This window comes from Crinia signifera, chromosome 19 (genome assembly GCF_055691185.1).
Source record: "Crinia signifera chromosome 19, ASM5569118v1, whole genome shotgun sequence".
NCBI classification, from domain to species: Eukaryota; Metazoa; Chordata; class Amphibia; order Anura; family Myobatrachidae; genus Crinia; species Crinia signifera.
Window position 1 is genome coordinate 12,232,619 of NC_139226.1, and position 13,151 is coordinate 12,245,769.

Genomic DNA, 13,151 nt, shown 5'->3' on the forward strand with positions numbered 1-13,151 from the left:
CTGACTAGCCGGCCACCAAACCTGCACAGCATGAAGGAGACCAGCACCTGGAGTAGAACGCGTGGCAGCTACGTCGGGCCCAGAGCGGCCTGGCGCAGTGACAGCTGCCACCTGGGTAGTTACACCCAGAGGCACGCTGCATTCACAAATTGTGCACAAGGAAACCACAGGGCATGGATCCAGCCGGGAATCTGCCTTCTCTATGAATAATGACTGTGTCTCTCTGCAGCTCCGTCACTTCTCCTCTAGTCAGCCACAATCGGCCTATTATGTGTTACTGCGACTGCATTCATCTGTCTGTCTCAGCCAGCTCTGCTTTCATGTTTCCTCCATTGTGTATTAATATATATTGCTCCTGTATCAGTGGGATCGATCATCCCCTGTAAGCTATGTGGAAAGACACAAAGGGGTAGGTACATTTACTAAAGCTTATTAAAAAAAAGTGATGTTGCCCATAGCACATACTTGACTACTTTTTTATACTAGTTTCAGGGAGATTATAGTTGGTAGTAGAATTTTGCATAGTGCTCCATTGAGGGGGCGTGTCATGCTCCACCCAAAGGGTGTTTCTAGTTCCATATATGGAGAGATTGGGAAAAAAGATTGTGAAGGTGTGTACTGCTACATCTGAGATTAATCTTTTAAAATTACAAATTCAAATGTAGATGAGCCCCAAAGCAGTTACTCCAGAGCTACTTTACTTGGTAAAATGCTGGGAAATGGTGCTGATGATTTAGTGTATATGTATCTGTCTCTCATTCCTTTTTTCCCCAAAAATGTAATAGTGTAATGTGGGCTAGGTGACATGAGGGAGATTGCTAGACTAATGAGGGAGAGAGGGAGATTGCTGCTATGTCAGGGAGTCTCCTGTAGAATGCAGGGGGGGGGGGGTAACTATGATGTAACAGTGTAATGTGGGCTAGGTGACATGAGGGAGATTGCTAGACTAATGAGGGAGAGAGGGAGATTGCTGCTATGTCAGGGAGTCTCCTGCAGAATGCAGGAGGGGAGGTAACTATGATGTAACAGTGTAATGTGGGCTAGGTGACATGAGGGAGATTGCTAGACTAATGAGGGAGAGAGGGAGATTGCTGCTATTTCAGGGAGTCTCCTGCAGAATGCAGGAGGGTAGGCAACTATGCCATAGCAACCAGATTTTGACTATCATTATCTAGGATGCAATAGAGAAATGACAGAGATAAACTGATTGGTCAATGTTTTTTTTTTTTTTTTAAAGCTTTATTAAATGTATTCATATTTGTCAACCTGCTTACTTTATATTACAGGGCTTTCTTATATCATTTCTATACATGAGAGAAAGTTTAGCACACCACAATGGAAACTAGCTAGGGGCAGCATTTCACCATCAATGAGTCATATTCATCGATGGTTTACAGCCAATGTCGAAGGCTCTCAACACCCACAAATCCCTGGTTCTGATTGGCCCACAGGAAAGTCAAACTTTAGGGATTACCAATGGTTGGTGAAAGCATCGATGGTAAGCCATTGCATTGTTGGCAACCATCGATAAGCATAACTGTAACCGCACTGATGGCCATCCGTAAGCTAAGAGATGACATTGTCTACTTTGTTGCTCGGCTAAGAGTCAACCATTGATGGTTTACAACCATTAGAATGGGAATCATCGATGGTTTCACGCACTGATGGTCATCCCTACTCAATGACATGCTGGGCTGTTGGCCAATCAGAACCAGGTGGTGGGGCTTCACTGGGTTGTGGAGGGTGAAGCTAGGCTCTGTGTCCTGCCATGAAGTAAAAAAAAAATATTGGGGTACTCTATACCATCGATGGTGGCAAAACTGTCTGTCATTAGCTGCCAACCAGGGATGTGCTTAACCAGACCCTGGGCCAGATTCTCTAAGCTTCAAAAGTGATAACATGGAGAGTGATAAACAGCCAGCCAATCAGCTCCTACCTGCCATGTTACAGGCTGTGTTTGAAAAATGTCAGACGGGAGCTGATTGGCTGGCTGTTTATCACTCTCCTTTTTATCACTTTTGAAGCTTAGAGAATCTGGCCCATTGAATGCTATTTATCATTGCATAGAGAATGCCACATGGGATAGCATATATACATGTACTCTGTAAGGGGCAGACCTAAAGATGTGCCCTCATACACCTGGCATCTATACACCATACAGCCGGGCTAATCTGCTCCCAGAGGTGGCGTTGCCTGGGACATGGCGCACCAATGGGGGCTGTCTGATTGAAGCCACAGTGTATGAGGACACGTCTACAACAATGATTACCACTTGTTCTGATTACACTGCAGCCATACCAGTCATGAATAAAAGTAAACTGATAATCATATATACTATTATATAAAATATCACTCTACTGCCCTAGTACTACTGTGTTCTGTATGTGCAAACAAAGCTTCCGGGGAAGGATCTGAAGATCCCTCTCCAGTGAATAATTTGCTAAAAAGCTATGCAGTGTAAGGGACAGAGCAGAGCTGCTGCACATGCCCAGTGTACCAGCTTCTTCTACCACATTTACTGTATGCGTAGATCTGAGCCCTCAAGCATCGCAATGGACCGGAGAGCAGCTGCCAGGAGGAAGAGACAGGAGCCTTAGCATAAAGTGGGAGATGGTGAGCTTAGAAAGTGCAGTGCTGGTTTTATAATATTGGTGTATTTATTTTTTTTGTTTAACCTTTTCCTGACCACTTATCTTATGTAAACGTTTGATACAGCCTATACTGTGGACCATCTGTACTGATAAATATTATTACTGTGTTCCATACAGTATCCAGTGTATAAAAAGACCAATTTGCAAGGCTGTTACCGCTCCCCCAGATTCCCATTCTTACTCTAATGCAGAGTGGGAGATTTTGGATTACATTTGGAACCCCCCCTCTAAAATACTGTTTGCCACTGGGGAGGGGGGTCACATCTGTATTAACCTAGGGAGGCTGGAACCCTTGGTCAGGCCTCAGCCCTGCAGCGAGAATCTAGGCACATGGAGGATCCAATGTGAGGCAGCTTATGATGCTAACAATCTGTAGCTGGTACTGTGAATACACCATGTACCTGATCTGCATGTATAGGAGGAGGTCACTAATATCACCCCATTCCCTATAGGTGTATCACACGCAGGCTGCGAGCCCCACGTAAGCCGTGCTGTCATACACACATGTATATACATGACTGAGACGCAGACACATCACGAAGAGGAAGGGAGGCTGTAGGATTAATAAGACGTGTCCCTTCTTGTGGACCTTACAGTAAATGAGTGTGAAATGTAGTCAGACCTCTATCGCATGGCCTGACACTGCCTCTTCTACAGCCTGTCTCTGTCCACGGTAGCTGTGGCGAGGCGACTTCTCAGGCTAAAATGTGGCCCTTGATGGACCCCGACTCAGAGGCTGGACCTGCTTTAGAGTTCTGCGCAGATCACGCGCAGCTGCGATTTCCCACAAAGTCTCAAGTGCAAAATATCCAAACGCCAATCTAAGTATTCCCCTTGTGTTCTACCGTGTGGCGGGCTGAGCACAATTCAATGCACAGTGTGACTTCTAATTGGATGATTAGCTGAAAATAGGCTTTGCGTCGTAAATCAGAGTCACTGGTGGCAATCGCCCCTAATATTTTAATTGAACAATAGAATGACTAGGCTTCCTATGCAGGAGACAGTAGATCATGTGTCTGACTGTGGTGTATGAGGTTGGGAGTTTAACTCCCATGTAGAGTATGTTTGCTATTGTCCATTATACATACAAACATATTGAAGGTGCCCATAACTCTTGTACATTCTGGCTTAGGGGCAGATGTATCAAGCTTCAAAAAGTGATAAAACTAAGAGTGATAAACAACCAGCCAATCAGCTCCTACCTGCCATGTTACAGGCTAGGTTTGAAAAATGACAGGTAGGAGCTGATTGGTTGGTTGTTTATCACCCCCCACTTTTGAAGCTTGATACATCTGGCCCTTAGACACCAGGTGTCAGAGTCAATCAGTCAGCCTGCCTGCACCCCCATACTTCAGAAGAACACCCCACACAAACATGCGATGGTCAGGAAACATTGCAGGCCCACCATTTCCGGGATAGCCAATCTGAACTATTCAATCGATTCAGATCTCATCGCAAAGCTGCTTTGTTAGCAAATGGACAAAACCATGATGCGTGGCAGGTGGGGCAGATGTAACATGTGCAGAGAGTTAGCTGTAGGTGAGATGTGATCAAACGGAAATCTAAATTCAAGTGTAAAATCAAAGCAGCCAGTATTTACCCTGCACGGAAACAACACACTCTATCCAAATCTACCTCTCTCTGCACGTGTTACATCTGCCCCACCTGCAGCGCACCAAGGTTTTGGCCACTTGATGAAAAAGCAGCTGTATGATCAGGTCTGAATAACCCCCAATGTTTACAGCGAGTTATCAATTGATTCCCACCCCGAGCCTGAGGCTTCTATCTACAGTGACACATCTGTGACGTGTTCTATGGTGAACAATTAGACTCGGCACGGTGGCACAGAGGTCAGCATCGCTGGGCTCATGGCTTCTATTCTAAGAAAAAAGCTTCCCTGTGCTCTGGTTCCATCTCAGGGGGTCATTCTAGTTGACTCGGACTGGGCCGAATTCGGCCCCGTTCCGATGTTTTGGTTACTGCGCATACACGTTCTATTATCCGCATGTGAAGCGCCCCTTTGCGATTGGCTTCGTGACCCCTTCCCAGCAGCTGCCGGGGGCGGGACAGCCGCTGGGACATGGATCGCCATGGGAACACCCAACGGTTTATAGGCATCCCCCTGATAACGTTGGACGTTCCCATGGGAACGCGGCCGGGACAATGTCTGCAGGAAGTGGGTGGCTGACATCACAGGAAGTCCGCTGGCCACCCCGTCTTCATCCAGCAAAGCTAGGAGAAATCATTCGATGGTCAGCTTACCAAGCTAACCAGAATCAGGACCTTCGTGTGTAACGATTAATAGGAATAATTCCATTCTCTGTGGTATGGGGCCGGTATATCAAATATATAATAATAATAACAACAACATTAATAGAGATTGTCGGGAGCTGCAGTCTTTAAAGTTATCATTCATTAGGGCAGATACAAGGGTGATAAAGAGAGATACATTTCCAGCCAATCAGCTCCTAACTGCCATGTTATAGGCTGTGTTTGAAAATAGTCAGTTAGGAGCTGATTGGCTGGATGTTTATCTCTCCTTATCACCCTTGCATTTATCTCTTGTTAAGGCTTAATACATCTGCCCCAGTGTGTGTGAGACAAATGCACAGTACCACTTCCCCTGATCACCATCATTCCAGGTCAGCAGCCTAGTACCACCTCTCTATACACGCAGATCTCTATATGCAATATTACTATGCGTAAGCAATGAATTATCACGGATTACATTACACACATTGGCACTGCATCTTCCATACATGATCCCGCGCCACGTGCGCAGCAATAAATGTGATTACGGGCCTGAGCGCACGTCTCCTGGTGCGCCCGTCCACTATCTGCACGCTCGGTATGAACTTGGCACCCTTAGCCTAACGTCAGAGAGCCCTGTTACAGCCCGCCAATAAACGCGCATCACCGGGACCAGCGCCTGGACAGTTCTGGATCGTGCGAAGTGAAGACACGCTCCGCAGGTGGGCGCATATGTCCACGAGTCATACAATAGCAGGGTCACGTGCTGGCCGTCCATCTGCGGCCTGGGCTCCCTCTGTTACCTGCAGCCACTTTCGGGGCAGGATGCACTAACCTCCGCCGGTGCATCCCGCCACACATCGCCGGGCTTCGCATTCTGAATAATCGCATATGCACTAACATACGCAATTATTAGCACAAAGGACAGCTCTATCGTGTGCATAACTGGACTTCTGGGGGTTTTACCGCATTTTCCCTTTAGTGCACCCCGGCCTCGGAAACCCGAATTGCATTGTACAGCCTGCTGAAAACATCATAGCAACAGAAGCAATGTGCCATCTGGGCATTTTGAGATTTTTAAATTCAGCAATGATGCATAACAACCCCCAATTGTAATTTTTCAAACACAGCCTGTAATGTGGCAGTTAGGGCTGATTTGCTGGCACTTTATCTCTCTCCTAGCGACCTCGGTGTAGAGGTGCAGACAGAGCAGAAGTTTCTGGGCAGAGACCAGCAGGGGTTACTGGTAGACCAGTGTGTGGCCTTCATTTCTTACTGGTGCCACGTTTTCAATTCCAAACAATTGTAATATTGTATCCCAAAACACTGAGCACGTGTGTGCGTGTGTGTGCGCTGTGTGCACACCAGTAACGGAGTGCCAGCTCCGGTGACCACCATGAGAGGAGCATGCGTTGCTGGGGGGAATAACGGTGACCCATTCATCCGTACCCAGAAAACAACACGCCTGACAACAGAGAATACTGCTACAGTCGCTTGCAAAATATAGACCTGCTCATATCGCGCCATCACGCTTCCTGTTCTGTATATTCCGCGGTAGCGGACATGTAACGCTACATGGTATATCCACTGTGATTGTGACATCAGGCCCATTGTATGCAAATGAGAGGACACCGGCTGTGGAGAGAAAGGAAGTTGGGGGGGGTTCACACTCACTCAATCATAATGGGGGGCTCCGCATGTCCCTCGCAGACCCGGTGGTTCAGGCTGGCGTCCGCGTCGGAGCATCTGCGCTGGGTTGCATGGCCCTCTCCTCGCCGGGGCTCCGGTGCGGCGCTGTTGCCGTGCGTCTGCTGTGCGTGTATGTCTGTCTGTTGTCTGTCACTGTGTATCATGTCATTCTCCCTGTGTTGCTTCTTTTGTGTGCATCGCCTTGTGTCTGCCCGCTCGCCGGTGAGATTTGGGGCAGCTCTAGGGAATGATGTCGTTTCCTGACCCTCTAATTGTCATCCTTTCTGGCTGCATCTGTGTGCGACTCGACTCGTCCGCCTCCTTTGTGTCTGTGTGTTTGTGTGTCTGTGTGCGTCTGTGGGATTGTGCGTCTGTGTGTGTGTGTGTATCTAGCCTGCACATCTGCTGCCGGGGAGCTATGTGTATCCGAGCCTTTGTTGTGTACCCATTCCTGTTTCTGAGCCGGCCTTTCTGTGGATGTTCCCGTCTACCAGTCCCTACCTCCCTGATCCCTCTCCCCCTCTCTCCCTCTCCCTCTCTCCTCCAGCAATTTGACACCAGGCCTCCCCCCACTCACCGCTCGCCTCCTCTCCCCTCCCCTTTCTCTATAAGGAGATGGGAAATGAGAAAAGAGGCATCATGCAACAGGCAGAATGTGTCACAGCCCCCCGAGTGCACAATCTGCAATATCCAGCGAGGGTCCCTAGGATGTTACGTATCTCCAGGGGGGGGGGGGGGGAGTGGGGGGAGGAGGGAGTCACTTTGTAATGATGCAGAAAAATCTGCTCTGCTAGAGTCGCATACAGCCCTGCAAAATTACCTAGATCACTATGCTGCATGTGTGTGCAATATTAGATATAGATAGATAGATAGATAGATAGATAGATAGATAGATAGATAGATAGATAGATAGATAGATAGATAGATAGATAGATAGATACTAGGGGTGAGATTTAATGAGATGCGATTTTTAGTAAGGTTCCGAAATTGCACGTTATTGCATTTTTCAAAATTTTGGAAGGATTCGGTTAGGTACTTGTTTCCTAGAACGGCGCCCAGATTTCCTACGTACGGCACCGTAGGGAAATCGCATCGCATTGCATGGGTCATTATAGCGGCATGCTATCCACTATCCACCTCCACCCCGAAGCGTGGCGAGCGGAGGCGGAACACGTCCTCCGACCTTTTCATTCCACCACTATCCACGTCGGCGTGGAGTTGAATTTATGTAGTGTGGCGAGCGCAGCGAGCTACCGAGCCCGAAGCGTGCCGAGCGTACATGGATTACTTTACATGTATTCCGCATCCGCTCACCATGCTTCGGGCTCGGTGGCTCGCTGCGCTCGCCACACTATATAAAATCAAATCCATCCATGGATAGTGGGGTAATGAAAAAGTCGGTAGATGCGTGGATAGTGAAGGGGGGGGGGGGGGCGTTAAACCTATGTTTGGGACATACAATCATATTATTGTATACCTAATGTCATGGCATCGCACACCCTATATAATCGGATGCGATTTTGCGGAAGATGCGATGGCTCGGGGCTGAGAGAGCAGTGAATAAATTACATAGGAAAATCGCATCGCACATCGCATGGCCCTAAAATGGCCCATGCGATGCGATTTAATGCGATTTCCCTACGCAGAATAGCCTTCCGATACCCCCACTATCCACGTCCGCGTGGAGTTGAGAATAGAATAGTGTGGCGAGCGCAGCGAGCCACCGGGCCCGAAGCGTGGCGAGCGCAGCGAGCCCCGCGAGGGGACGCGGATACCTGTGAAGCCCGCGAAGGGACGCGTTTACCTGTGAAGGTATCCGCGTGCGCTCGCCTCGCTGCGCTCGCCACACTATTCTATTCTCAACTCCACGCCGACGTGGATAGTGGGGGTATGAAAAGGTCGTAGGACGCGTACCGCCGCCCCTCGCTGCGCTCGCCACGCTTCGGGTTCACGTTTATAGTGGGGGGGGTGGCGTGGGGGTGCATTTAACATTGTAAGCACCCATTAGGGTGCTCAAAAGCACCCTTTAGGGTGCTAATACGATTTTTGATCGTATAGGGGGTCAAAATCGCATCGCATCGCATCGTATGCCATCGGGTGCATGGCATACGATGCGATGCGTTCATCGTACGACAGACATTGGGGGCGCCGCCAAAATACACAAGTACCAACAATATTGTTAATGATATATTGTTCATAATGTCTGCTTAATATGGTTAATGATTCGCGCTCCAGTATGGATAATAATTCCCCCACCTCCAGCATCTGTGCTGGGTGCACAATGCTGATTAGATCTTTGGCCAAACATGGTAGCAACAGGGGGGGGAATGTGTGTCAGGGGTGGCGGGTGACGTCACTGAACGATATCGGTAACAACAGCGGTATAGACAATCGGCTAGTGTGTATGGGGCTTAACTGTTAAGGCTCTGCAGAACCCTTGTGGAGCCATATAAATAAACATTAATAAATAAATAAATGAACAATGTACAATTTAATATATACATTTTCCTGTTTCAAAATGTGCAGCCCCTTCCCACCGTTATCATCCTAATGAAATTAAATTGGCCAAATATTAGGCTCACACCGTAAATAGGCCAACACAAGCAAAAGAACAACATTGTAATGGTTGACAAATTAGAATATCAACATAGGTTTTTCCCAAAAAAAATGTTCCCATTTTTGGAAAAAATAAATGATAAATTTGAACCCGTGGACCCCATTTAGTCTACCACATATACTTGCATAGCTCAGCTTGCTCACCATGGGGGTTATTTTGGTTCACTCTTTCTGACAAAATCCTTCATAGATGGACAAAACCATGTGCACTGCAGGGGGGCAGATGTAACATGTGCAGAGAGAATTAGATTTGGGGGAGTTATTTTGTTTCTGTGCAGGGTAAATACTGGCTTCTTTATTTTTACACTGCAATATAGATCTCACTTGAAGTAAAACCCCACCCAAATCTAATTATCTCTGCACAAGTAACATCTGCCCCACCTGCAGTGCACATGGTTTTGTCCATTTGAGAATGGTTTATTTAAAGTGCCCCGCACTTGTGTGTGTGTTCCGCAAAACACGGTGTTACCTATGAGACTGTATAAATGTAGGTACACCAGGGGGGCTGGTGCAGAGTAGTTTGCTAAATGGGAGTAATTTACGCTTGAAAAAAATGGGAAAAAAATCATATACTCGCACATATACAGAACCGCACACACTCTCCCACGCATCGTTAATGACCCCTGTCGTCGACTGAACATGCAGGTCAATTGTTTGTGTGTCTATGGGCCCAATTCAGACCTGTACGCGAATTCGCAGCCCTACTGATCATAGGACAAACACAACATCTGAAAGAACAGATCTAGTGAAGGGCTAGTCCTCGCTGTCCATACACAGGGTTATTGACACCCTGCAGCCATTTGGGGTGGTAACGCAGCGTTTCCTTGCCATTGGGAGGAACACCACTGATTTCATCAGCGGCCTCCATCTTCCTACGGTCATCACAGCGCTGAGTGAGCCTAGACTTACTCAGCGCTTGCTAACATGGGAATCCATTATGATTACATGGTGACACCAAAATATCGACATGCACTAGGCATGCTTGCCAACCCTCCCAAAATTGCCCTCCCGAAAATTGGATGGTCGGGAAGGTAGCCAAGTCTCCCGCATGCTGCCTGGAGTCCTCGCTTAACCCTTCACCGCAGAGGCATTCGTAATTCGAAACTCTTTGCATCATTTTAACCCCTCCCCTTCTCCGAAGGCTGCGTAGCCCTTGTTAATGGCCCAGCTGTGCAGCCCCCACTGGTGGTCCAGCTGTGTACACTTGACTTGGTGTGTCGAGTACCAACTTGTGGCACAAAACACTTGATTCCCCCCATAGAGGTGAGGAGCAGTGTCAGCCAGTTATTATAAAGAATTAGTAATAGTATTATTTTAAGGCGCCACAAAGGTCCAGGTGCCTTTTTGTGTGTGGCATGAAGGTAAGCAGTCCAGAGTGAAGGCAGCGGTTTCTTCTTCCATGGCGGAATTATTACGAGGTGACGTGGAAGGCACGAGGCACCAAAATGCCAACATGGGGCCTCTCACTATTTACATATATTTAAAACTGGAACAAAATAACCCTGCCCCCATTATCCACCTACTCCCAGGCCACACCCAGTCCACGCCATTACACCAGCTCACTGCTAGAGCCCCTCCCACTGTCTGGTAGCCCCAACCCTTCTGGGGCCTGAGGTCCAGTATAGTGCAGCCACAAACCACAGAGATGTCCAGCACCTCTCTCTCACTGGGTGTTTGTTCCCTGCTGCACTGACACAATGCATAAACCCAGATGTCCTGCAGGAAAGCGGTGTCACATATACAGCGGTTATTGGCTATATTTAGTATGCGCCCACGCTCTTATTGTGACTGCCGGTCGTTCTGAGCACCATACGATCTCTGTGACCCTTTTTCCAATACACAGACATTGAATGCGCTCTCCAATTACCCCCGGAGAGGTTAGATATCAAGGTCCTGTAGAGTGCAGACAAGACTCCTCTACAACAGTCGGGTCACATATAAAACCCTGCCGGAGAGGGGAGGATTCTGTACAGGGGCATTTATACCGATATATACCAATTCCCTCTATACACTGCTGACACAGGGAAGAATGAAACCAGCTCACAGGCTCATCATGGGTGTGTGTGGGGGGAGCTGACATCACGCGACTTCCCATACAACACCTGGGCATGCCTGCGGTTTCCCTGACACTCCCAGAAAATGTTCGGTTACCGCCCCCAAACACAGCTCCCTGTCAGTCAACTTGTGTACAGCCATCGATAAAAAAAAGTAGCAACATTTTATTGCAGTGCGCTAGGATCTGTACGCATGCTCTGCCGATAATCACCTGACCTGAGAATTTGCAGCGGTGCAGGTCTGAATAACCCCAATAATCCATATTCACCCAAAATGTGTCTTTGGAGCCCAAACAGTCTGACAAGGTGCAGCCACCTAAACCTCCCCAGGACTGACACGGGCGCTAACGATTCAGAGCTCAGTTGTTTTGGCCAATACCACAGTCCAGTAATGGGCAAGTGCGGATGATGAGGGTTATGGTACAGGGGTATGGATCGTACAGTTGTCAGTAATGAGGCTGACAGTGTCTGGGATGATCCCAGTAGGTCAGCATGCACAAGAGCGACTTGGGGGGAAAGGTTGACACAGGCAAACCTGTCAACACAGAAATGGGTGACACACAAGGTGGATGAGTTTTTCACTTTTATTGGGGTGTCCATTTGTACATTGTGTACCCTCCATTCCAAAACGTAGTTCACATAAGATGGTAAAGTATGAAACAGTAAAAAAAAAATGACAAAAGATTGAGAAAACTCACGTCAACCTTTCCATTACTGTGCCGGCATAGTCGTCACCCTATTGACTGTGGACCCAATGGCTGGATCCCATGTTACAGATGTCGGGATTAACGCTAGGTACACACTGGACTATTACCGCCATCTGCGATATTGATAACTATATCGGTGGTGGTGCATGAGAATCGCATAGCACATAAACACGATCAATATCGGTAACAATATCGGTAAGCGACGTCGCCGGGACCCCCGCTCTGTGCATGCAGATTGTACTTCTTACTTATTTAGCACCTTCTAGAAGATTATAGACAGAAGCTGATTGGTTGCCCATAGCAACAGCCCATATTCAAAAAACTCCCATCTAGTAAATAACCCCCCAAGGGCCAGGTGCACTAAGCTTCAAAAGTGATAAAATGGAGACTGATGCACAACCAACCAATCAGTTCCTACTTGACATTTTTCAAACCCAGCCTGTAACATGACAGGTAGGAGCTGATAGGCTGGTGGTTTATCGCTCTCCATTTTATCACTTTTGAAGCTTAGTGCATCTGGCCCTAGAGAGTAAGCTCCACTGCGGAATATGTGTGCTATAACTGGTAATAATAAATAAGGTAATCTTGTTTTGCCCATTTGTTTCTGTACTCTGTTAGGCGCTGCAGAACCCTTGGGGCGCCATATAAATAATGGATGATAATATTGATTCTAAAGTAGATGAACATTGTTTTCTACCTTGTTACATTTGGGGGCTGTATCGCCTGTCATTTCCCAGCTGATTCCTTTGATGTTGAGTAATTATTGTACACAGACACGTGCAGCAAGAGGAATATACGGGGATACAGGAGTCACCTTAGGACAGGGATCGGGAACCACTTTGCTATTTGGCCAAGCTAAAACTGTTGCAGGGCATGCTGGGATGTGTAGTTCAACAACAGCTGGAGGGCCGAATTCTCCCCATTCCTGCTGTAGGAGATGACAATCATTGCTGAACCCAAATGCACAGCAGTAGTCACAGAGGGCATGTCCAAACTATGGCAGCTGTTGTGAAACTACAATTCCCATCATGCCTTGGACGCTCCACTATTATATTCTCCCTCCATGCCATAGTGGATGGCAGGGTATGAAATACATCCTGTTGGCACGTGTCGTCCCCTAAAAAAGTGAAAACCGCATGTCGACCTTTCCATTGTCAACCTAATGTTTGTGTCAACAATCCGAC

The 13,151-nt window shown here is 47.6% G+C and overlaps 1 protein-coding gene across 8 annotated transcripts in view; it reads right to left on the reverse strand.

The window, feature by feature from the left end:
• GRAMD1A (GRAM domain containing 1A) overlaps positions 1-13,151 on the reverse strand; it is a 167,297-nt gene that overhangs the window by 102,175 nt on the left and 51,971 nt on the right. Inside the window, exon 1 of one of the 8 annotated variants that reach the window (XM_083162053.1) lies at positions 6,576-7,127. The exons of the other annotated variants lie outside the window; for them this stretch is intronic. Coding sequence (XP_083018179.1) covers positions 6,576-6,754 — 179 coding nt within the window. The 5' untranslated portion in view covers positions 6,755-7,127. Of the gene's footprint in view, positions 1-6,575; positions 7,128-13,151 lie in introns of those variants that run through there. 8 annotated transcript variants of the gene reach the window in all.